The following is a 21,679-nucleotide window of genomic DNA, read 5'->3' as shown; positions in this document are numbered from 1 at the left end:
GGGTTTACTGGCAGGATCCAAGGGCAGTTGGTCTCCTTCCTTATTTACGGGGACTGGGAGGATGCCTGCTTGATGGTAGGTATGGGTAACATTGCCCTGGTAGTGTTGGTCCCATGCTACGTGGTCCAATGTGGGCTGGTGGCTTCTTCTACCAGCTTTCACCATCACATCATGTCCAAGCCACCACTACTGTTTCATGAGACCCCAGCATGGATCCCTCAAACTTGTGTTTGTGCTGTCCCTCCCTCTGGCAGCACCAGGACGGCCGAGAGGAGGCTGCCACGGGGCGATGGGAAGGGCTGCAGCTCCTTGGTCCCAAAGCGTGGTGAGATGTGGTCGGCCAAGAAACGTATGTGGAAGTGCCGGCCAACACAGTGGACCAGGCTGCCCACCACGGCGCACTGGAAGCCGGACAGGTCGGGCATGGTGTAGGCAGCACACTCATACCATAGCTTGGCCTTGGCGCTGCAGCGGTAGACGCTGATGCCCATGCTGCGGTGGAGGTCAAAGCGGTAGATGAAGCCATTGGTGCTCACCATCTCGGCCGTTCTGTCCTTGCTGCCGCCGGCCGGGCTGACCCCCCAGCTGTCCGAGCGGGCGGCGTAACGCAGCAGCACGTAGCGCAAGGTGCCCCCTGTCACGTAGATCTCCCCATCGCACACCGTGGCCGTGTGGGCCACGGCGAAGGTGTCGTGGGGCAGGGGTGCGGTGAAGGTCCAGCGGTCCTGCCGGGGGTCGTAGCGCTCCACCGTGTAGAGGCACTCGCCACCGATGGCGTAGAGGTGGCCGTCCAAGGCCACGAGCTTGCAGTGCGGCCGTGCTTGGTTCAGGGGGCAGATCTCCCTCCAGATGTTGGTCAGGGGGTCATAGGAGAAGACACGGTTGGAGGGTCTCTGTGTCTGGCCCGTGCCCTCGCAGCCGGCCACCACGAAGAGGTAGTTGAACATGCTGCACATGGCGCACCCCCGGGAGACCACCTCCGGTGGCATGTGGCAGAGGTGATGCCAGCAGTCCCCTCCGTCATCGTAGTAGCAGAGGCGGCTGGTATGGAGGCCGGGCTCCTGCACGTTGACGTCCGCCACGGCCACGTACATCTTCCCCTTCATCCTCCGCCGCAGGATGAGCTCCCGCTCGCCAGCGTTGAGGCGGCCATAGATGGAAGGTGTCCTCAGCACCTGCAGGTAGTTGTCGCTCATCAGCTTGTAGGCGGCCTCCTGGAGGTGCCTGAGCTTTTGTGCCTTGGCTGTGCAGAGGACCTCGTAGCAGTTTCCCAGATCCAGGTGGGTAGGTGATGGCATTTCAAAGAGGTCAGCACTGGCCACCAGCCCTGGCTGGGGGCTTGCAGGCTGCGTGCCTGCTGGCACCGTGACCCCAAAACCCTCCATGGGCAGCTGGAGGTGGGGGCTGTCAGCGATCTGGAGCATGCTGTCCTTGCAGCCAGGAGATGGTGGCTCAGGGGAGATCTCCAAGCTCCCCGTAAGTGGTGGAACTATGGAGGAGGTGGTGGGATCCTGTATTGCTGAAGCTGGGTCCGGGTCCTGGGTTGCAAAGCTCTGCAACTCTTCACTGACCTGCTCTGAGCTGTGGCACCGGGATGTTCCCAGAGGGATGTGGGGGAGAGACCTCTTCTTCGACACCGACTGGGAGATGGACTGGACGTAGTAGTCATAGACTTTGCCTTTGAGGTTGCGGACTGGCTGCCCAGCCCCGTCCTTCGCCCGCCGCTTGGTGATGTAGTTCTCCTCCACCTGGATCTTCGCGACCGAGGAGAAACAGTAGGAGGAGTCCGACCCCGCATTGCTCGCCGTCATTGTTAGCCCCAGGTCCGAGGTGACGCTGAGGGTCTGGATCATCCCCCCGCGTCCCTCGGCCTCCCAGCTCATGCCTCCGCGGGCCAAATCCTGCTCCGTGCTTTGGGCGCGTCTGTTACCTGGCATCTGGGCATTAGCAATACCGGGGGACAGCCTGGTGCTTGGGGCAAGCATGCCCTCCTCCCCGCAGCTGCTCAGTGTTGCAGCTGCCTCCCCAGGGTCATAAGAGCTCAGCTCGCTTCCCAGCTCGCTTCCCAGCTCGCTTCCCGGCTCACTTCCCAGCTCACTTCCCAGCTCACTTCCCGGCTCACTTCCCGGCTCACTTCCCAGCTCATTTCCCAACTCACTTCCTGACTTGCTTCCTGGCTCACTTCCCAGATCACTTCCCGGTTCAATTCCTGGCTTGATTCCTGGCTCGCTTCCCAAGTTACTTCCCAGCTTAATTCCCAGCTTGCTTCCCAGCTCACTTCCCCTGCTGGCCACCTCCGCTCTCCTGCAAGTTAGCCCCAGTTCAGAAACCATCTCCCCTCCTTCCTCCTCCTCCTCCTCACCCCTTGGCAGACTTCGATCCCCCCGGGGAGGCGTGCGCCGTGTCCCAGGGACGCTCGCTTGACTGCTGGCTCGTGCATCCCCGCCATCCCTCCTCGCCTCCTCACCAAACACCCTCCTCCGCCGCAGACCTGCCGCACCGTCCCCATCCCCATCCTGGGCAGCGTTTTCCCTCTGCTCTCCTCCCGCATGGGCCGGTGGGATTTTGCCCCCGGCAAGCGAGCGGGACTTATAAAACCTGTACGCCAAAGTCAGGAGGAGCAGAGCGGTGGCGGAGAGGACCAGCTTGCCGGCCAGCTGCATGTCGGACTGCCAGGGTAGGGTTACCCGCTGGGGCATTTTTCCATGCCGGGAATGCGGAGAAGCCGATTAATGATTGCCGAGCGAGCCCGGAGTGTGGAGCTGAAGGTTTGGGGCAAGGTGACTTTGAGCAGGCAAAGCTGGCAGGAGGTTTCCGGATGAGCTTTGCATGTTTGGTATGGGCTGGGCTCCAGGGAAAAGGTGCAGCCCAGAGCTGGCGGCACAGAGCCGGCTTTATTAGCCTGGTAAACAGAGAGACTCAGAGAAAAGCAAAAGGAAGCACAAAGGGAAGAAAAGTATCTCCTCTGAGCAGCCCGACGGTGCTGCCTCCCCGTTTCTTTTGCTATTTAAAAGGGATGATGCAATAGAAGGGGAAAATAAGTTGTTTCATCTGGGAAAGGTCCCTCATCCCTGGGTGCAGGCACGGGGAAGGGAGGGAGCAGCAGCCCGGGGCCAGGCAGACCTTTGGTCCGATGCCGAGCAGAGGCGGGTGACTAATTTGGTGGCCTTTGTTTGTGGCACGCTGGCTAACGAAGGGTGACGGGAAATAGCCCGAAAGCTGCTGGGGTCTCTTTGAGGCCAGCTTGGAAGTGGCAGGGGAATTAAGAACTGGTGGGAAAGGAGCTGGGGGCTTTGGGAGGAGGAAAACTGGACACCAAAGCGCAAATAAAGCCAGAAGTGAAACTGCAGCTGGCGGCCGGTGTGTTCAGAGCCCTGCATCCATGTGCACTGGGAAAGGGATGAAGTAAGGGAATTGCACAAAAGCATTGGGACCGGGAAGAAATTTGGGATGAGAAGGGATGGGAGAGGTGCGAGTCATCATTTCAAAGTGATGTGCTGCTGCGTGTGGGATGTCCGCAGGGATTGGAGCCGCTGTGGGGAAACTGAGGCACAGAGGATGCCAGACAGTGTCACGCTTGCTTCTTCCTCCCCCTGGAAAGATGTCGGTGATGTGTCTGGTTCTGATCTGAATTTCAAAGATTTAGGGGAATTGTCGTCCCCATCGTCCCTGAGGCAGTCAAGTCCCCGCGCCTGGACCGCGGGGGGGGGAAGGGAAGGGGGCCTGGGGAATGGCATCCCTGTGCAACCGCCGCTAAGCGAGCTGAATTCAAAGGGATAAAATTAATTTCCTTCTCCCTGAGGGGAACGTCTCGCATGCTGAGAGATGCATAAAGAAACGAGGTCCTACAAGGCGGCAAAGAAACAGCCAAAATGTGGGTGGGGGTGGGCGACTGCTCCTGTTTGTATGCAGAGACTCGCTTCCTGCTGGCTTGGTCCTGATCCGGTGGGATTTGCTGGAGAAATGAGCCCAGGGGATGTTAAAACAACTCCTTGTATGAGGTGTGGGTGCGACGGGTCCTGACTGCATGGGTCAGTGTGGTGGGATGAGATCTTGCCATGGGTCTCGAATGGGTGGTGGGTGCTCGTGAGCTCTCACCCGGTGTCTGCAGCCTCCCAAACCACCTGCCGTGCAGCAGCAGATCTTCACCAGCCATTGCACGAGCTCGGGCACTGCCTTTTGCGATGGGGACGAGCACCTGAACCTCCCTGGGGCACGTTCCCCACCATTACCAGCGTCTGCAAGCACTGAGATGCCCTCCCTGCCAGTGCTGAGATGCTGCTTTTGGCCTGATGGCTTCACCCGGGGAGGGGGGTGGTGCCGAAAGGGATGGGGGTGATTGTATATCTGCCACTAGACTTGACATGGGTGCTCGTTAGGTGGAGGACCATGTGCTATAGAGTGTAATATTTATATATATATAGAAAGAGGATGGAAAAGCAGCAGAGGGGTAAATTCCCTGTGCCGGCTTGGCAGTCGGGGACCCCTATGCACATCCCTGCTGTGAACAGGGAGAGCCCACCAGCAGCTTTTAGGGGGATGTTTGAGATGTTGTCACCTTGTATGGGTGCAGCGTGGGGAAACGCAGCGATGAAGAGTCTGGGGGAATGAGGATATTTAGATTGAGAGCTGGACTGATGCATCCTGCTCGGCTGCATCTTGAGCTTGGGCCAGGGGCCAAAAAACCACCAGTCAAAACCCACCCAGCCGCTCCCCTCCATCCTATTTGGCATGGGGACCCAAAATCCATTGCTGGGGGGCTTTGTCTAGCCAAAACCTCGGGGAAGGTGTATCCCTCCTGCCTGCAAACCCGGAGGGTCCGAAAGCTGAGGCTGGACTTGGGGTAACGGGGATGTGCATTGAGGCTGGGCATGTGTTTCAGGGCTTGGCTAATTGGCAAAGGGTTTGGCCACCCATGCGCGGCCGTGACCCCTGGGTTTCTTCATCTCTCACTGCCGCAGTTTTTAATTTGCAGGTAGATCTGCAAATATCCTTGTGTTCGTGAGCTGGGAAGTATGAATTATGCTGTGAACACATCCACGGCAGTAAGGGTGCCCGGTAACGAGGTGGGGGAGGCAGGGAAGCACCAACCAAAGCCCACTGCTGCTCCCACTGGCATTCCCAGCTTTGTCAAGCCAGAGCCTCCCTAGTTTTGTGCCTCCCCCACCCCAATATCCCAAAGGGCTCAGATGTGCCTCATCCTTGAGACATGCAGGGCTGGGCTGCTAAGACCCCGCGTGGCGTCATTGCCAGGATGAGCGAGGTTATCCTCATCACCGGCAAGTTTTTATGGACTTTGGGATGGCGAAACACGGAGCGCAGCGGGAGGTGAGGGCATTTTCGGCAGGCAGCGTGCTCTGGGTGCTGCTGCCTTTACAAATGGCAGGATGGGGGGACCAGAGCCTGACTGCGAGCTCGAGCTGTGGGGGATGAAGTCGGGAAGGAGGATCCCTGCGGCAAAAATGCAGGTCTGACGTATAAATGTATACTTATCTATGCCTTGCGGTAAGGAGGACGAGTGGCAGTGTAAGGGAGCAGGGGATGCGGCCGTGGCGTCTCCGAGCAGCGGTGACGTCTCGGCACTTGTGACTCTAACTGAATGTAATTGCCTCTTCCAAATTTTGCTAAAACCTTTTCAAAGTCCCCTGAAATTAGGGAACATCAATAACGCCGCTCTTTGGGGTTTTCAGCTCGCGTCATCCCTAAGAAGCGCGATTAATTTTTTACAAGCTAATCGTATCTCTTAGGCAGGTTGTCAGCCACGGATCTGTCATCTCTCATCAATAATGAAACAACCTGAGCAGCTCTTTCCCCCTCCAACCTCCTGCATTATTCACTGCCAGGTCCTCAAACAACAGGGTGTGTGGTAGGGGGCAGCCAGGGATTTAATTGATGTCCTTTGTAATTACCTGTAGGAAGGTGGATGGGGATGGGGACACAGGGCTGGTACGTGGAGGGTGAACGTAGGTAGGTGGGCAGGAGGTGAAGGTAGGGTCCAGCACGGCATGGGAGGTTTTCTTTGGATCATTGCTTTGGTGGGGTGGCATCTCTCCGTGTCCCTTGCCTCGGGGGCTTGGGGGCACTTTGGGAAAGCAGGTGGCATCTCTGCCCAAAATGAGGAGACTCCTCTGTCCCCTCGGTCATCGCTCTGGCTGTGCTGGTGCTGAGAAGGTCCCATCCTCTGGCCTGATCCATCACCATGGGGAAGAGCTAAGCATCCCGAATGCACACAGAGGGACCAATTTGGGATGCGGGACCTCTGAGCCCACCGGTCCTCTCCCAGCTGCTGGATGGGGAGGTCACGTCACTCTTGAGATGGCACCAAGCGGAGCCGGTTGATGGTGGCACTGCCTCTCTAATGCTTGTCATTTCCATGGTTCCGGGCTAAAATTGTCACATTTGCATTTAAATGGAAGTTTGGGCGTCTGTAAATCCCCATTTTCGAAGCGAGAAGGCCTAATGGTTGTTTAATCACGTTGGGATGAGGCCCCTGGAGCATCTTCAATCCAGCGAGGAGGGCAAGAAGCATCTGTGCCGTGGTGGGAGGCTCTCCTGCCAAGTCGGTAGCATGGGGGTAAACTGAGTCACAAGGATTGCCTTAAAAAATGAAGGTTCCCCTAAAAAATAAAGGTTCCCTTAAAAAATAAAGGTTCCCCTAAAAAATGAAGGTTCCCTTAAAAAATAAAGGTTCCCCTAAAAAATGAAGGTTCCCCTCAAAAATGAAGGTTCCCTTCTTGGCCGGGGGGGTGCAATGGGCTGGAGCAGTGAAAGTGGTCGGGGAGAGAGCTGGGGGGGTTCAGGCAGCGAGTCCGAAGGGATCCAGATGCTCGAAAGCTGTTGCTCTGGGATGAAAGTGGAGCTGCTGATCCTCCCACATCCCAGCCAGCCCCGGTCTGTCCCTGCATTGCTGCCAGCCCAAATTATTGCGTATGGGAAGAAACTCCTGAGCCGCCGTGTGTTTGTTCAGCTCCTTTGAGGCTGGGAAATCGCTCGCAGCGAGGTTGGCAAGAGAGCGTGGTAGGGACTGAATCTGCTTAATAATAATTAATCATAATAGTAATAATAATGCTTAGCACTCATATGGGGCTTTGGAAAGATGAAGCGCTGCACGGCTGCTGGCTAATCCTCTAGGATTAAAAGTCCCCAGAGGAAAAGGCAGGGGAGCGCCCCGTCCTCAGGCTCCTCTCCCCCGCATCCGCTCCCCAGGGATCCCGGCCCGAGGCTGGATGCTCTCAGGGCAGCGTGGGGAGGGAAAGCAGCCGGGCAAACCACTGGCATCCCCCAGCACTGGGCAGGATTGGGGCAAAACGACCTGGTTTTTGCAAAGAGCCTTCCTGCAGCAGGATTAACACCGTACTGGGATGTGCCCAGCAGCACGGGGTACCATAGGAATGGCCAGGATCTGACCATTATCAAACCATTATCTGTTTCCATGGTGACAATTAGCCAAGAGGGATGGGGAGGGTGGCATGGACCAAACGTGGGCGCAGCACTTTAAACTCGGCTGGTGGCTCTGCGCCGGTGCTGCCCGTCAAGCACTGACATTTTGAGTGGGGAGCCGCCTGTCACTACAGATTGACCGTCCAGCCCAGGACGAGTGTTGTGCACGGCTCCCGTCCTCCCGCAAAGCTGATTTGCCCCAACCAAGGTCCCAGGGTTTAAGGCCAGTAATCCGCGGCTTTTGGGCTCCCAGTGCCACCGTCTGCGTGTAGGACTAGTCCCCAGCATCCCTCATATTGGGGACACCTGTGGTCCCTACCCCGGGGAGCTGAGACCTGGAGCAGCTCGGTGCAGTGGGAATGGTGTAAATGGATTTTCCAGGGGAAATCTGGCTCTTGCATAATAGACACCCCCCCAAGACCTTGCTAAGCCTCTGGGTACCCCAAAATGGTTCTGGGTACGACAGCACAAGGCAAAACATTAAGCACAGCCTTCTACCAAGGGAGATTTTTCTTTTTCCTTTTAATTAAATTGTCTGAGGAAGCCAAGACACAGACAGAAAGAGACTGAGACTGTAAATAGTATAGAAAAAAAAAAAAAAGAGAGAGCGAGAGAACCGATTGACGGAGGTGTAAATGCCAGGTGGAGCCGTACGGAGGAAGAGGAAGAGGAGGAAGAGGCAGGTGAAGCTTCACGTTAGCTCCAGGATCACTGTTAGGGTGAGCGCCAAAACCAGTCTGAAGCCGCAGTGGCCGGTAAGTGAACCTAGGCAGGAGGAGAAAAGGGATGGGGAGTTTAGGGAGCCAGGTCTTGCTGCTTGGGGTCAAAGCAGGATGGGGTCACCACCTTTTTTGGGGGGGCATCCCCCTCCTAAACTTGCTATGGAGCTTGTGTGGGGCAGGCAGCAGGTCAGGGATGCTGCGGGGAGCATCCACGGGGCCCCTGTTGGTGCAAGGACATCCCTGCTGCCAAAGGCAAGGGCTTGGGGTGAGGCAAGGAGGGATGCTCCAGGGCTTGGGGTAATGCAAGGAGGGATGCTCTCTGCATGGTCCTTCCCTCCCTGAGGGGTTTTGGATCAAAATACCAGTCCCACCACCACTCACCGTTGGAGTCCTCTGTTCCTCTTGGAATATTTGGGTTTTCTAATGGGAAAGAAATAAAAAAGAGACAGTTTTACTGGGGGGAGATGAGTGAGGATTTGTGGAGGGAAGGGTGACCCCCGCGGTGCTGCCATACCGAAAACGATGAGCCGGGTATGGGTGTCGGTGGAGCCCAGGGGGTTCTGGGCAGTGCAGCGGTACATGGAGCCGTTGAGCTCGGCCGGCACCCGCTCCAGCACCAGCTCCTTGCCGTCGTGTTCGGCGCTGCCGTCGAGGAGCCGGCTCCCCACGCGGGTCCAAGTGAAGAGGGGCTCGGGGAAGACTTCATTCTGTGGGGAGATGGGGGGCTGTGAGATGGGTGTAGGGGGTGAGTAAGCCCTGCCTCACACCTGGAGCAAGGACAGGGTACAGCTGAAATGCCCAGGGGTGCGTAGGGACCATGATGCGACCCAAGGTCACCAAGCCAACCCCATAAAGTGCTGGTGTGGATGCAAGGTTGACCGTTGGCACGGCATCGCCCCACGGTGATGGGGATGACTGGGGGATGCTGACCTGGAAGCCCTGCACCAAGATCCGCACGGTGTCTCCGACGCGGGCTCTTGTCGGGGTCATCGTGATCTTCGGGCCCTTGGGAGCAACTGCAAGGGAAGGGGACAAGAAGGGACATCAGCCGAGCGAGGGGTTCCGGGTGCTGGTGAGTGCCCTTGGCCGGGGTTAATGATGGTTTGATGAACGATCGTGGCGAGAGGGCGGCACAGTGTGTGCCAGCCGATGGGACTGACGGCTGGGTGATTGATGGACAGGCTGACGGACGTCCACATGACTGATAGACAGGTAGGCAAAGACCCCACAGGCAGATGAACGGGAAGACTGCACGATTGATAGCTGACTGTAATGGGATGCACTGATGGCCAAGGATGTATTTCCTAACCGAGCTGCCCCTGCTCAGAAATGGGGGGTCAAGGCGGGGGTCAGGTTAGTTTGATGCCTAAGAGATAGGCACCTCAGGAAAGTGTCCCCAGGACAAGGTGGCCTCAATGAGTCATGCACAAATGCTGTTAGCATGGGAGACAGCCACAAAGCCTTGCTGGCACAAAATGCCAAGGACAGCCCTGTAAAGAGGAGGGAACCCCTTTTCCCACACCAGACTTGAGGTGCCCTTGCCCTTACGTTGCGGGGAGAAGCAGTGATGCAGCCAGCCATGGTGGGGTGACACCACGCCGAGTCTGCTCCTTGCTCCCAGCTGGGTCAGGGTTGCGTGGATGTCCCTCCTGGGCCATGGGTGGGATGGGACAGCCCCAGGAGCTGCCTGGGCTTTGCATGGAAGGAGCCTTTTGCAGGCTTGAAGGCGAAAATGGCCGGAGGGAGGTTGTGCTTTGCCGAAAGTGGGTGTCTCATACTTTGTATATACTATTTATATATAGGGAGGGGGTTAATGAGGGATCTGCTGTGATGGTGCGAAAAACCTGGGCGTAAATGGTGGTGGTGGGGTGCCCAGTGAGATGCATAGGCTGGAGGCATCTTAGGGGATGAAGAGTGCTGTGGATTTGGGGGGGCAGTGTGGGGTGGGCTTCGCCATCACAGGTATTGGAGCTACTGGGGATGAAGCAGCAACCCATCAAAGTCTTGGCCTCATGGGGAGCCCCAGAGAGTGGAGACCTAAGCTGCAGAACGTGTGAAAATGCAGGACTTAGGTTATTTTTTGGCCAGTTGTATGCTGGGAGAGAGCTTTAATGCTCGGTGGGGAGGAACAGATAATGGAGGGCTATCTATTAGCAAGAGAGCTGCTGCCAACCTCCCGTTGACCTCCTCATTGCCACCAAGTCCCACTAATTGAGGTGGTTGATGAGCTGAAGGAAAAGAGGCAGAGCACCAGCATTGAGAGGCTTGTGCACACCGAAGCCCGCGCCAAAGACGGGTGGAAAGCCAATGAGATGAAACTCTCCAGGAGACGATGCATCATTGCCAATGCAGCGAGCCAAGTGCCCTACTTGGCCAGGAGCAAAGCCCAGTCTTCTCCACCCAGCTCAAGGGGAGGAAGGCTGGAGCAGCCTACCCAGGAGGGTGCCCCAAAGCTGGGGCAACCCTGGTGGAGAGTTCAGCCTCTTCTGATGGGGAACCAGGAGAAAGGAGGGGAGCCCCAGCCTAACCTGGGGGCTAGTTGACCAGCCAAGGTTGGGGAGAAGTGAAGGGCTCCGTTAACTACTCTGTTCACCAGCTTCCATGGTTACTTGGGGAGCTTCTGCTCTTCTAGGATCCTGGGCATGCCGGGAGCCAACAGGGCGGCCCTGGCCTCAATCCCACCACCCTATCACAGCTGGGGTCTCATCAGCCCCACAGGCTGCCCCTATGCAGGTGCCAGCCTGGCCCCTTGCCAGCAGTCCCCACTGGGATGAGTTGGGTGGTGATGGCCAACAAGGGTCATGGCACGTCCTCGGGTCTCCTGGGACTGGGTCTAGATGGATGGAGGCGACGTCGCTATGGGATGAACGTGCCCCCCCCATCCCAACATGAACCCAGTCCACAGGAGCTCCCCTGTCCCATCCCCTCCCAGAGTTACACCCCATAGGAGGGTAACATTAAGGGGCTACCAACTTCCTCATCTGCCCTACAGGCAACCAAGGCAAAGACCACCAAACACCAGGTCCCCCAACAGAGCCCCCAGCTTTAACACCCCCCTCCCTGCTCATCCCTACACCCAGCACAGCCCTGGCTCCCCCCTAAACCAGCCCCTCGTTGTCCCCCCTGCCCTGGTCCTATGCCTCCCCCCTATATGAAAACATGCAACCCCTTCTCACCGAGGGGGTTTCTCCCAGCACAGCCCCCCCCCAAATCTAAGGCTGTGCCCGCATTACCCCCTGCCACTGACATCGCTGCCTTGCTCTGATACCTCAATTCCCCCCTTACCAGCCCCACACATCACCCCAAACCCCCACTGCCTGATTCAACAGCCCCCTCCCAACCCCAGCCCTATATCAACCCAGTAAACCCCACCCTATAGCATCCCCCATGGTTGGGGGGCCCTCAGCACCCCCCTCTGCAGGGCCAGGGCTTGCTCCCCTCTACGGGGCATCCTGAGACTATGAGGACTTGGGGCGGCAGCAGCCCCACAGCCTCTTTCCTTATCTCCCCCATGCATGAGGGGCTCTGCACCCCACAGACCCCAGGACACCCCCCCCAAGCACCCCTATTGCTTGCACCCAACCCCAGCTTGCCCCCCCCGCAAACTGCCCTTGCTTTCCTCCTCCCTGCACCCTCTCCTGCCCCACACAGCCCCCCACCATGCTCTGTCTCCCCTACAACACACAGCAAACCTCTTCTCTTGCCTGACGGACCCCCAACCAAACCCACTGCCCTCACCTCTGTTTTTGTGGAGCCCCGGCATCGCTACCTCCTATCATCGTGCAGCCCTAGGTGGCACCCCACTTTGGCCCGTGGGTCCCTGAAAACCCCCAAAAGAAAAGCAACAGTGCAAAAAGTGCAAAAATACAAAAAGTGAAAAAAAAAGGAAAAAAGCGCAAAAAAAGGCAAAAAAAATTGCAAAAAATTGCAAAAAAATTTGCAAAAAAATAAGGCAAAAAGTGCAAAAAAGCCAAGAAACCCCCCCAAACCCAGCCGTGGCAGCTGCGCTTACCGAGCGTCACCTCGGACTGCATGGGCATGGAGAGCGCCGGGTGCTTCACCTCGCAGCTGAAGAGCGCCTCGTTGTCAATTTGGGGGTTCAGGGTCCAGGTGAGGGTGGCCCGCGCCTCCACCGTCCCATCACTGACGGGCGCGTGCGTGTGGCGGAAATAGTAGATGGGCTCCGCCACGTGCACCCATCGTGGGAATTCCCGGCTCACCACCGTTTCGGGGATGGTTTCGGTGACAGGACCCCGCTCGGCTGCCAGCCCCCGCGGGGGGTCAGCTGTGGCCGGGGGTCGCCCGCCTCCCACCTCTCCTTCGGCTGCCAGCGATTTCGGCACCTTGGTGTCATCCAGGTCCCGGTGAAGGAGGTTACGGGGTGCCCAGCTCCCGGCGCCGGCCGGCGGCTCCGGCAGCGGGGTGGCCTCAATGGGCTCCCCGTCCCGCTTGAAGTACACCTGTGTGGGGACAAAAGGGACGGTGAGCCCGGTGGGGACAGCCACCACCTCATACATCCCCAGCATCCCATCCCCTTGGGTAGCTTTGGATAGAGCTCCATCCCAACGTCCCCACGGAAAGATGCTGCAGGGCAAGATTTGTGTAGCAGACAGCTATTTGCCTTATTTTGCCTCCAAAAGCAGCCCATATATATTATATATTATATATTTTATATATTTTTTTTTTATGTTTGCTTTATATATATGTATGAAAGATAAAACCCCCCAGGGGCTCACCAGCGGGGCGGGCTTGCCACCAGAGACCACACACACCAGGGTGAAGTTCTGTGCCTGGTAGCGGCTGAAGGGCGCTGGCGTGTCAGCAGCGAGCACCGAGATGGATGTCGGAGGAGCTGCCGGGGAGCAGAGCTGGGGTGTTAGCATGGTGTCCTCAACACCCACCTATCTCCATCCCCATCCTCATCCCCATCTTCACCCCCATGTCCACCCTCATCCCCATGCCCGTCCTCATCCCCATCTTCATCCCCATCCCTGTCCTCATCCCCATCCCCATCCCTGTCCCCATCTCCATCCTTATCTCCATCCCCATCTCCATCCTTATCTCCATCCCCACCCCTGTCCCTATCCCCATCCTCATCTCCATCCCCATCCTCATCCCCATCTCCATCCTCATCTCCATCCCCACCCCTGTCCCTATCCCCATCCTCATCTCCATCCCCATCCTTATCTCCATCCCCATCCTCATCCCCATCTCCATCCTTATCTCCATCCCCACCCCTGTCCCTATCCCCATCCTCATCTCCATCCCCATCCTCATCCCCATCCCCATCTCCATCCTCATCCCCACCCCCATCCTCATCCCCATCTCCATCCTCATCCCCATCCCTGTCCTCATCCCCATCTCCATCCTCATCCCCATCCCCATCCTTATCCCCACCCCCGTCCTCATCCCCATCTCCATCCTCTCCCCATCCCCATCCTCATCCCCATCCCCATCCCCGTCCTCATCCCCATCTCCATCCCCATCCCTGTCCCCATCTCCATCCTTAACTCCAGCCCCATCCCTGTCCCTATCCCCATCCCCATCCCCATCCTCATCTCCATCCCCATCCTCATCCCCATCCCCATCCCCGTCCCTGGGGATGGGAAAATAAGCCAAATCCCTGCTGTCCCCCCACCCTGAGACCCCGCAGTCGTTTCCCCTCCGGTCCCACCCACCCATCACGTTGAGGAATATGTTCCCAGAGGCCAGGACCACTTTCTCCCGCGTGGCTCGGTCGTAAATCCCCACGTGACACTCGTAGGGACCGTTGTCCGAAATGCGAACCTCGGGGAGGCTGGGGAGGAGAGAGAGGGCTCACCACTTGCTCCCCGCTCCATCCCAACCCCATTTTCCCGGGGGATGCAGCGGTTGGCATCCGGATGTCAAGGCGTCGGATGGGGTTGCTTTTTGCTGGTGATGGGGATCAATAAACTATTAATAACTGCAAAGGCTGCAGGAGAGCGCTGTGTAATGCGGTTTAGCAGCTGGAGTTTACCGGCACTGACAGCTCCTCGGGAGGGTAAGTAATTGCATTATTGAAAGGAGAAGCGTACGGGAGGTAAAGGCACCGCCGAGAGCAAAAACCCACGAAGCGTGGACATTAAACGCCTGCAAAACGCCGATGTTAAAGGCTTGGCACCGGACGTTACAGACCGCTTGGGCAATGCAACGGCTGTAGCAAAGCGTGGCGGATAAAAAACATCAAAAGCCCAAACTCCAAGCAAAGCCAGAGCATGCTTCGATCGATAAATTATCCAGATTCTTTATATAGATATTAAAAAAACCAGGAGAGGAAGAGATGGCAAACGGGTCGGTGCTGCTGGAGGTGGAAATGCCACTTTGCTGACCGGGAGCATCCCGCCTTGCTGGTCGGCAGCATCCTCCCACCTCACCAGCTGGCAGCATCCCGCCTCGTCGGCCAGCACCATCCCCCCTCGCCAGCCAGCAGCATCCCATCACAGCGATAAAGATGGGGGTAATTCCCACACGGAGCACCCGGCAAGCCACCCCCAGCTTAAAAACCCCCCACTTTTCCGGACAAACCCCCGCGCGCGCCTCGCAGGGCTTCCCCAGCCGGGGGGGAAATCTGGCGCTGGTTTGCCGGATCCTTTCCGAAAGCCCCTGGCTGCCTTCCCACGCCTCCTCCTCGCCACGCGAGCCCCCCGCCAGCATAAACAAGCCCCCGCCGAAGCGAACAGTCACTTGGCAGTTCCTTTTAATGGCCGCAACGCTTTCAACTAAGCCTCTGCCATCTGTTCCAGCCTCTAATTACCCACGCACGGAGCGGGAAATCATCCACACCCTTCGTCAGTGGCACGCAGGAGCAGTTGCAGTCCCCGCCAAGCTGGGGACCCTCTGCATCCCGGCGGCTGCCCCATACCGCGAGGGACAAGCCCTTTGGGTTTGTGCATGGATTTGGGAGTAAAACAGTCCCAGTTGGGTCAGTTTGAGGCTTCTGCGATCTGCAGAGGCCAGAGAGAGGGGACCCCCAGCCCTGCAAAGCCAAAACGCTGCCCACTGTGTCCTCTGCATCCTCTAAGCATGCTGGAAATAAAGCAAAAAAATATAGAGATATTCATACAGCAGTGCCTTACTTGAGGGTGGGTTTTTAATCAGATGAGGGGAGAAAAATCCAGGGTTGGATATCTCCCAGCTTTGCTCTTCACATCCGAGCGGGCGGCGTTCACAGCCGGTATGAAAAGAGGCAGCCCCGGCAGCCCTCTGCGCTGCGCAGATAAGAGCCGCGCCGCCCCGGATAACGCTGCGTGGGACGGCACCGATGTGACCGTGCCATTACAAAGATGAAAGTACAGAAGGGTAAAATGAAAGGGAGAGAAAACCTGAGTGGAAACAGCTGGGAAACGACTGACCCATCACCAAGCCCTTCCCAATATTGCTCCTTTTCTTCAGCAGAGCCCAAAATACGGCAGGACCCCCTCCAAAAAAAGCATCAAGCCAACGATTCAGAAAACAAGTTCTTTTCATACCCTCTGAGAAATATCTCCTTTCTCTCCAGGCAAATTGCTGTTTTCCGCTGAAAAAAGGCAACCGTGTGAAAAGACTTTTACCACGAACATCCCCGGCTCCACGGACGATTTGCCAGCACCGTGCCGACGATTACCGATGCTTTTAAGTGCTTGGTCCTAGGGCGGTGAAATTTTCTGCTTGCAAATTCTATTAGTTCTACAATATGCAATGAAAGGGAGAAAAATGGAGCAGCTGCTTTGCCTCGCCGGGACGGTGCAATGTGCCATAACCGGGTGAACATGGCATGTCCTTGTCCCTTGCTCAAGGGATGCTCGTGATCTCTCGCTCCGTGCACAGGGGATGTTTTATTCTGGTTTAATTCCCCAGCTTTTCCAGTGCTCCTTGCTAGAGGAGAGCAATGGCCAAATCCAGCGCCGCGCGAAACCGCTGAGTTTATGGCAGGAAAGCAAGGCTGTTGAGTTAGGGAATGTGTAATCCGTTTGTGAAGTTGCCAAAACGTCCTCCAAACAATAATTAGTCGTGTCAGAAATTTGTACAACAACCAAGTGAGCGGCTGAGCGGAGCTCATGCTACATGGGGAAGCAAAACTTGAGGAGTGGAGCAGCCCCTGAGCATCTCCTGAACATCCCCCATGAGCAATCTCCAATCATCGCCTGAGCATTCCCTGAGCATCCTCCTAAGCATCCCCTGACCCTCCTGAGCATCCCCTCAGCATCCTCCTGAGCATCCCCTGACCCTCCTGAGCATCCTCCTGAGCATCCCCTGACCCTCCTGAGCATCTCCTGAGCATCTTCTGAGCATCTGCTGACCCTCCTGAGCATCCTCTGAGCATCTTCTGAACATCTCCTGAGCATCCCCCTGAGCAACCCCTGAGCATCTTCTGAGCATCCCCTGAGCACCCTCCTGAGCATCCCCTGACCCTCCTGAGCATCCCCTGAGCATCCCCTGACCCTCCTGAGCATCTCCTGAGCATCTTCTGAGCATCTGCTGACCCTCCTGAGCATCCTCTGAGCATCTTCTGAACATCTCCTGAGCATCCCCCTGAGCAACCCCTGAGCATCTTCTGAGCATCCCCTGAGCACCCTCCTGAGCATCCCCTGACCCTCCTGAGCATCTCCTGAGCATCTTCTGAGCATCTGCTGGCCCTCTTGAGCATCCTCCGATCATCGCCTGAGCATTCCCTGAGCATCCTCCTGAGCATCCCCTGACCCTCCTGAGCATCTCCTGAGCATCTTCTGAGCATCTGCTGACCCTCCTGAGCATCCTCTGAGCATCTTCTGAACATCCCCTGAGCATCCCCCTGAGCAACCCCTGAGCATCTTCTGGGCATCCCCTGAGCACCCTCCTGAGCAACCCCTGACCTTCCTGAGCATCTCCTGAGCCTCCCCTGAGCAAGCCCTGCACATCCTCCTGAGCAACTCTTGAGCATCCTGAGCAACCCCTGAGTATCTCCTGACCCTCCCGAGCATCCTCGGAGCATTCCCCTGAGCAAACCCTGAGCATCCCAAGCATCTCCTGAGCCTCCCCCGAGCAAGCTCTGTGCATCCTCCTGAGCAAGCCTTGAGCATCCTCCGAGCATCTCCTGAGCAATCCCGATCACCTCCTCTCCAGCCCTGCTTTCCTGCTTCTTCTCCACTCTATATTCACATTTATTCCCAGGCAGCCATCTAACACGCATGCTCTTGCTTATAACAAAACATAGCAGCGTAGCAGAAAAAACAGAACCCCCCCCCCAAAATTCAAATTCCAAAGAATTAGAAAGAATTTCATGCTTGCACACATGCTCATCTGATGGGATGAGCCATGCCGAGCCCTTTCCAACCCGTACACGGACATTTGCAGGTGCAAAGCATCATATCACCTTGAGGAAACGACTGTAATTTCCCCATCATACACAGAATTTTTATTACCCCACGCTGGGGAAAAACGAGCTTTGAAATCCGATTAGCAAATTCTAATTTAAAAAGGAAACAAAGAAAAAAAAAAACCGTGAAAAATAAATACATCAGCCCAGCCTTTTTGCTTTGAATTAAGTCTCCCCCTGACATTTTTTTCAGGCTCCAGTTTTGTTTTTATAACACTGGCAATAAAGCAAGTGTGTAATTAGTAATAAAGCTGACACTCCTGCAAGTGATTTCGCACTTGGAAGAAAAGCAAAGACAAGCTTCCACGACGCCTCTTATATATATTTTTTTTTTAAATTTTATTTTATTTTTCCCAAGCCTTGTTTTTCTCTGCCCATTTTCACCCCTGGAAATCTCCACCAATGTCACCTTTTCCCTAGGGACAAGCAGGACCATAGGGACAGACCTCGGATATTTGGTGACGGCGCAGTAAGGAATGAGAATTTCTTTGCAATGCAATGAAATCCCACCAACAGTCAAAGAGGACACATAAGTATTGCCATAATACCCTCAACTGCCCCAAAATGGGGACAAATTCCTAAAAATAGGCATTAAAAAGCAGCTGCCATGTCAAAGGAGGTGATCTTGGGGTGACTTACCGCACGGTGGACTGGTAGACCAGATCCTCCCTCTTCCGATAATTCTCCATGTGCGAGAAATTGGTGGAAAACATGGCATCGAAGGTGAAGATCTTCTGCTTGATGGTGCCACCATCGGTGACCTACAAAAAAAACCCCCATATATGAGACGCCTGTGGTCACCTTTGCAAATGCACGAGCAGGTTTGCACCCGTTTTTTAATTTTTTAAAATATTTTTAATATTTTTCAGTATTTTTTATTTTTAATATTTTTATTTTTAATATCTTTATTTTGAATATTTTTATTTTTAATATTTTTATTAAGATCCAATAAATATTATTTATTATGAGCCTGCTGAGATTAAAAGAAAAACCCACACATTTCTGTCCGGTTATTGCATCGCCAACTCCTATCTCCAGCCGCTCACTGGGGTTGTAATTTTTAAGTGTAAAAAGGCTTTTTTTTAGGAGGAGGAGGGGAGGACTCGTTTCTTCCTTGTGTCCCCCAATGCCTTCAGATTTATCTCCCCCTCTTGCAAGGAGCAAGCTTTAGTACAAATTTATGGAGGAAAAGGCAGAGGAAAGCAACGCAGGTGGGACATGGGCATTTTGGGGCAAAACCAGCTCAGATCGATCCATCAGAGGGTTAAAATAGGTTTTTTTTTAAAAGGCCAGGCACAGGAGAAGGGGATTTTGGGGATTAACCCCCCAAACCAGCATTTCTCGTGGAGCAAACCCCACTCTCCCCACCCGGCGCTTCTCCCCCCTCTTGGGCGAAACTCAACTTTGACTCCAAATTTTTTCTTTTCTCCTTTTTTTTTTATGGCAAAAAGGAAGGGAAAAAAAAAAAGCTGTCACTAAAACCACCTCTTCAAATTTATTTGCCCAGGCTGAGGCTTTTATTGCAAAGAAAATACACGCTGGCACGGACGCGGGATAAAGAACTGCAAGAAGAATTATCGGAGTTGTAAATCTCCGGCCTTGGGAACGAGGGGAAGTTTTCAAGGACGCGTCCGCTTTTTCCTGACTTTTATTTACGTCCTGGGGGTGGGTTTGGGGAGAAATCTTGGAGCTGCTCCTGGATGGAGAAGCTCTTTGTGTATCATCTCGAAGGATTTTCTAGGGATTATTTTGGGGATGCACCAGAGCGGTTGCTGGATGGGATGCTCAGGGGAAGGGGATGGGGAGCGGTGGAGGTGATGCCCACGGACCAGGAATTTGCAGCCACAGGTTACCCAGCACATCTGGACAGATGTGGGCAAAGCTGGAAAACATCAAGCTAGATCCAAGGATGGGAGCGGAAAAATGCAGCTGGAAGCATCGCTCATGGCGCCGCTCACCCCCCCCGGGACCCCCCGCATCCCCCCGAGGATGCACGGCAAGGGAAGATGCCGCAGCCCGGTTGCATCCTCGGGGGATTACAGTTAATAGGCTCCTGTGAAAAGGCGCATAGAAAATAGTTGCTCTCCAGGGATTAGACCTACTTTCAGCCTTTTATCTGCCCCCTGGGGTCAATTTTTTTGGAGAGGAGCTACATATAAAGTTGATGGTGAACCCACAGGGGTGCGGGAGCGGCCAAGCCCAACACTTCTTGCTGGGGAAAAAACGGATGATAATTTGGCAGCATCCGATGGCGCTTGCCCCAAATTATGTGCCCACACTGAGAAGTGGGAGGAAAAAGGGCACGGGGAGATGAAAAGGCGCATTTAAGGCACCGGAGCCAAGCTCAGGCAGCCCGAGGCTGCCTGCTGCATTATTTATAAACCCCAGTAAAAATCTTATTCCTGACAAAAACCCGGTGATTGCCACTGCGCGGGGAGACATTAACCTCCTGCTCCTTCCCGCTGTCGCAGAGGCGGCCCCCTCCTGCCTCTCCCCCCGTCGCTCTCACCTCGCCGGTGACCCGGCAGTTTGCTGTCCCCAAAATACGCTGGCACCATTAATATTGCCGGAGCCTCTCGCCGGGATGCTCGGTGGGTTAGATAAGCATCCGGGAGTGATGGATGGGGACCAAGGGGATGCGGGGGAGGGATTTTGGAGGACAAAGTGGGTTGTGAAAGGACAGGAGGTCTCCGAAGCACCCTGGGGCACGGGGCAGCGCTGGGCTCTGGGCCGGATTCCTTCAACCATCCGCATCCTGGGGCTGAATTTACACCCTTTCCCCAAGCGGATGCAACAGGCACTTGCTGTGGCAAGAGGGAAAATACCCTAAAGGTGCTGTAAGGGGTGACTGCATTGCTCGCGGGGTAGCACCGGGATTTGCAGCATCCCATGTCACAGCCGCTGGGAGAAACGCGTCAGGCTGGAAAACCCCTTTTTGAGCTTTTTTTCTGCCTCCCTCCCCAGCTCGCTTGAGCCTCTGCATTTAGCTCAGCTGGCTGAAATCCCTCCTCCTGCCCTGAGCTTGCTGGACCCCTCGGTCTTACCAGAGCCACCCAAAATGCCACCGGCATTAAATTTGGCTTCCAAAAATACAGAGTAGTTGATTTATTTGCCCAAACCCGGCTGGTTTGATCCCAGAATGAGCACCACGACCCATCTCCCTCCCCCAAAGGGCAGCACCCATGCCGGTACCCACTCTCCAGCATCGCTAAACCACATGCACGATCAAACCAACATTGCAAGAGGGTCGTGCAATTTTGGGAGGCGCAGCCCGGGCTCCCGGCTGCCTCCCTGGAGCTGGAGCGATGCCCTCGCCCAGCGGTAATAGAGAGCTCAATAAACTCTGCTGATGCTTGTGACCTTCCCTCCCCGCCTGAGCATGAGGAATTAAAAGAGTTCCCCATGCTGACATTTAAATTATCATCTCCGAGGCGCAGAGACGGCCCAGCCGGCGTGTAGATGAATGGCACGAGTCAGACCTCTCGCAGTTACCGGCCCAAGATCTCTCCATCAGTGGCTTTGCTCAGATTTTAAAGAATTTCTCCCCAATCGCAAAATTCGAGATTTTTCCCCAAAGGGGAGCAGGTTATAAATTGGAGGCACAACCCCGCCGTGAGTGAACCCGGCTTGAAAATTTGGAGGGGGCTGCAAACTTCTGGGAGATGCTTTCCAGGAGTGAGAGGTAAAAAGTAGCATCCCGGTGCCTCCAGCCCTGCTCCTCCCAAGCATCCCTAAACCAGCATTCCCAAATTTACCAAGGCTCTGGGCTTTCCCAGCAGCATTGTACGGTGTAGGAAGGGCTTGCAACAGCTTCAGCACATGGGGTGCCCTTCGCTTGGCTCCTGCACCCCGACTTCCCCCTCCCCTGGAGCCGGTGCTGCTGCGAGCCGTGATTTTACCACTGTCACCAGCAACATTTCCCGCTCGGAGCCACTGCGGGAGCCGCCAGCCGGGGCCGTAACGTCTCATTTCTCCTAATGGGCAGTGGCAGAGGAAGCCCCCGTGGGGACTGCGCTTTGTCACCATCGATCAGGCGGCTCCGAGCGGCGCTGCCAACATCTGTAATGCATCGGCCCCCGCTTGCCATGGCCGCAGGTTTTGGAGCCCCAGGGCATTTGCTGGGCAGGGACCGGCGCGACGATCCCCTTGACGGAGCAAAACG

The 21,679-nt window shown here is 55.7% G+C and overlaps 2 protein-coding genes across 2 annotated transcripts in view; both read right to left on the bottom strand.

Annotated features, from left to right (window-relative positions):
* Positions 1–218: 218 nt before the first annotated feature.
* Positions 219–2,699, bottom strand: KLHDC7A (kelch domain containing 7A). Its single transcript, XM_075172097.1, has one exon. The coding sequence runs from the start codon at positions 2,697–2,699 to the stop codon at positions 219–221; it is 2,481 nt and encodes an 826-aa protein (XP_075028198.1).
* Positions 2,700–7,964: 5,265 nt separating this feature from the next.
* IGSF21 (immunoglobin superfamily member 21) overlaps positions 7,965–21,679 on the bottom strand; it is a 44,678-nt gene continuing 30,963 nt past the window's right edge. The window contains exons 3-10 of the mRNA XM_075172082.1: positions 18,157–18,278; positions 13,841–13,959; positions 12,899–13,014; positions 12,175–12,622; positions 9,093–9,178; positions 8,677–8,869; positions 8,544–8,582; positions 7,965–8,205 (exon numbers count right to left, since the gene is read on the bottom strand). Coding sequence (XP_075028183.1) covers positions 8,132–8,205; positions 8,544–8,582; positions 8,677–8,869; positions 9,093–9,178; positions 12,175–12,622; positions 12,899–13,014; positions 13,841–13,959; positions 18,157–18,278 — 1,197 coding nt within the window. The 3' untranslated portion in view covers positions 7,965–8,131. The remainder of the gene's footprint in view (positions 8,206–8,543; positions 8,583–8,676; positions 8,870–9,092; positions 9,179–12,174; positions 12,623–12,898; positions 13,015–13,840; positions 13,960–18,156; positions 18,279–21,679) is intronic.

This window comes from Calonectris borealis, chromosome 23 (genome assembly GCF_964195595.1).
Source record: "Calonectris borealis chromosome 23, bCalBor7.hap1.2, whole genome shotgun sequence".
Classification (NCBI taxonomy): Eukaryota; Metazoa; Chordata; class Aves; order Procellariiformes; family Procellariidae; genus Calonectris; species Calonectris borealis.
This window is presented reverse-complemented; position numbering and strand designations above follow the sequence as displayed.

Coding starts and splice junctions, on each gene's coding strand:
- KLHDC7A (XM_075172097.1), bottom strand. CDS start 2,699: ATGCCCCAGCGGGTAACCCTACCCTGGCAGTCCGACATGCAGCTGGCC.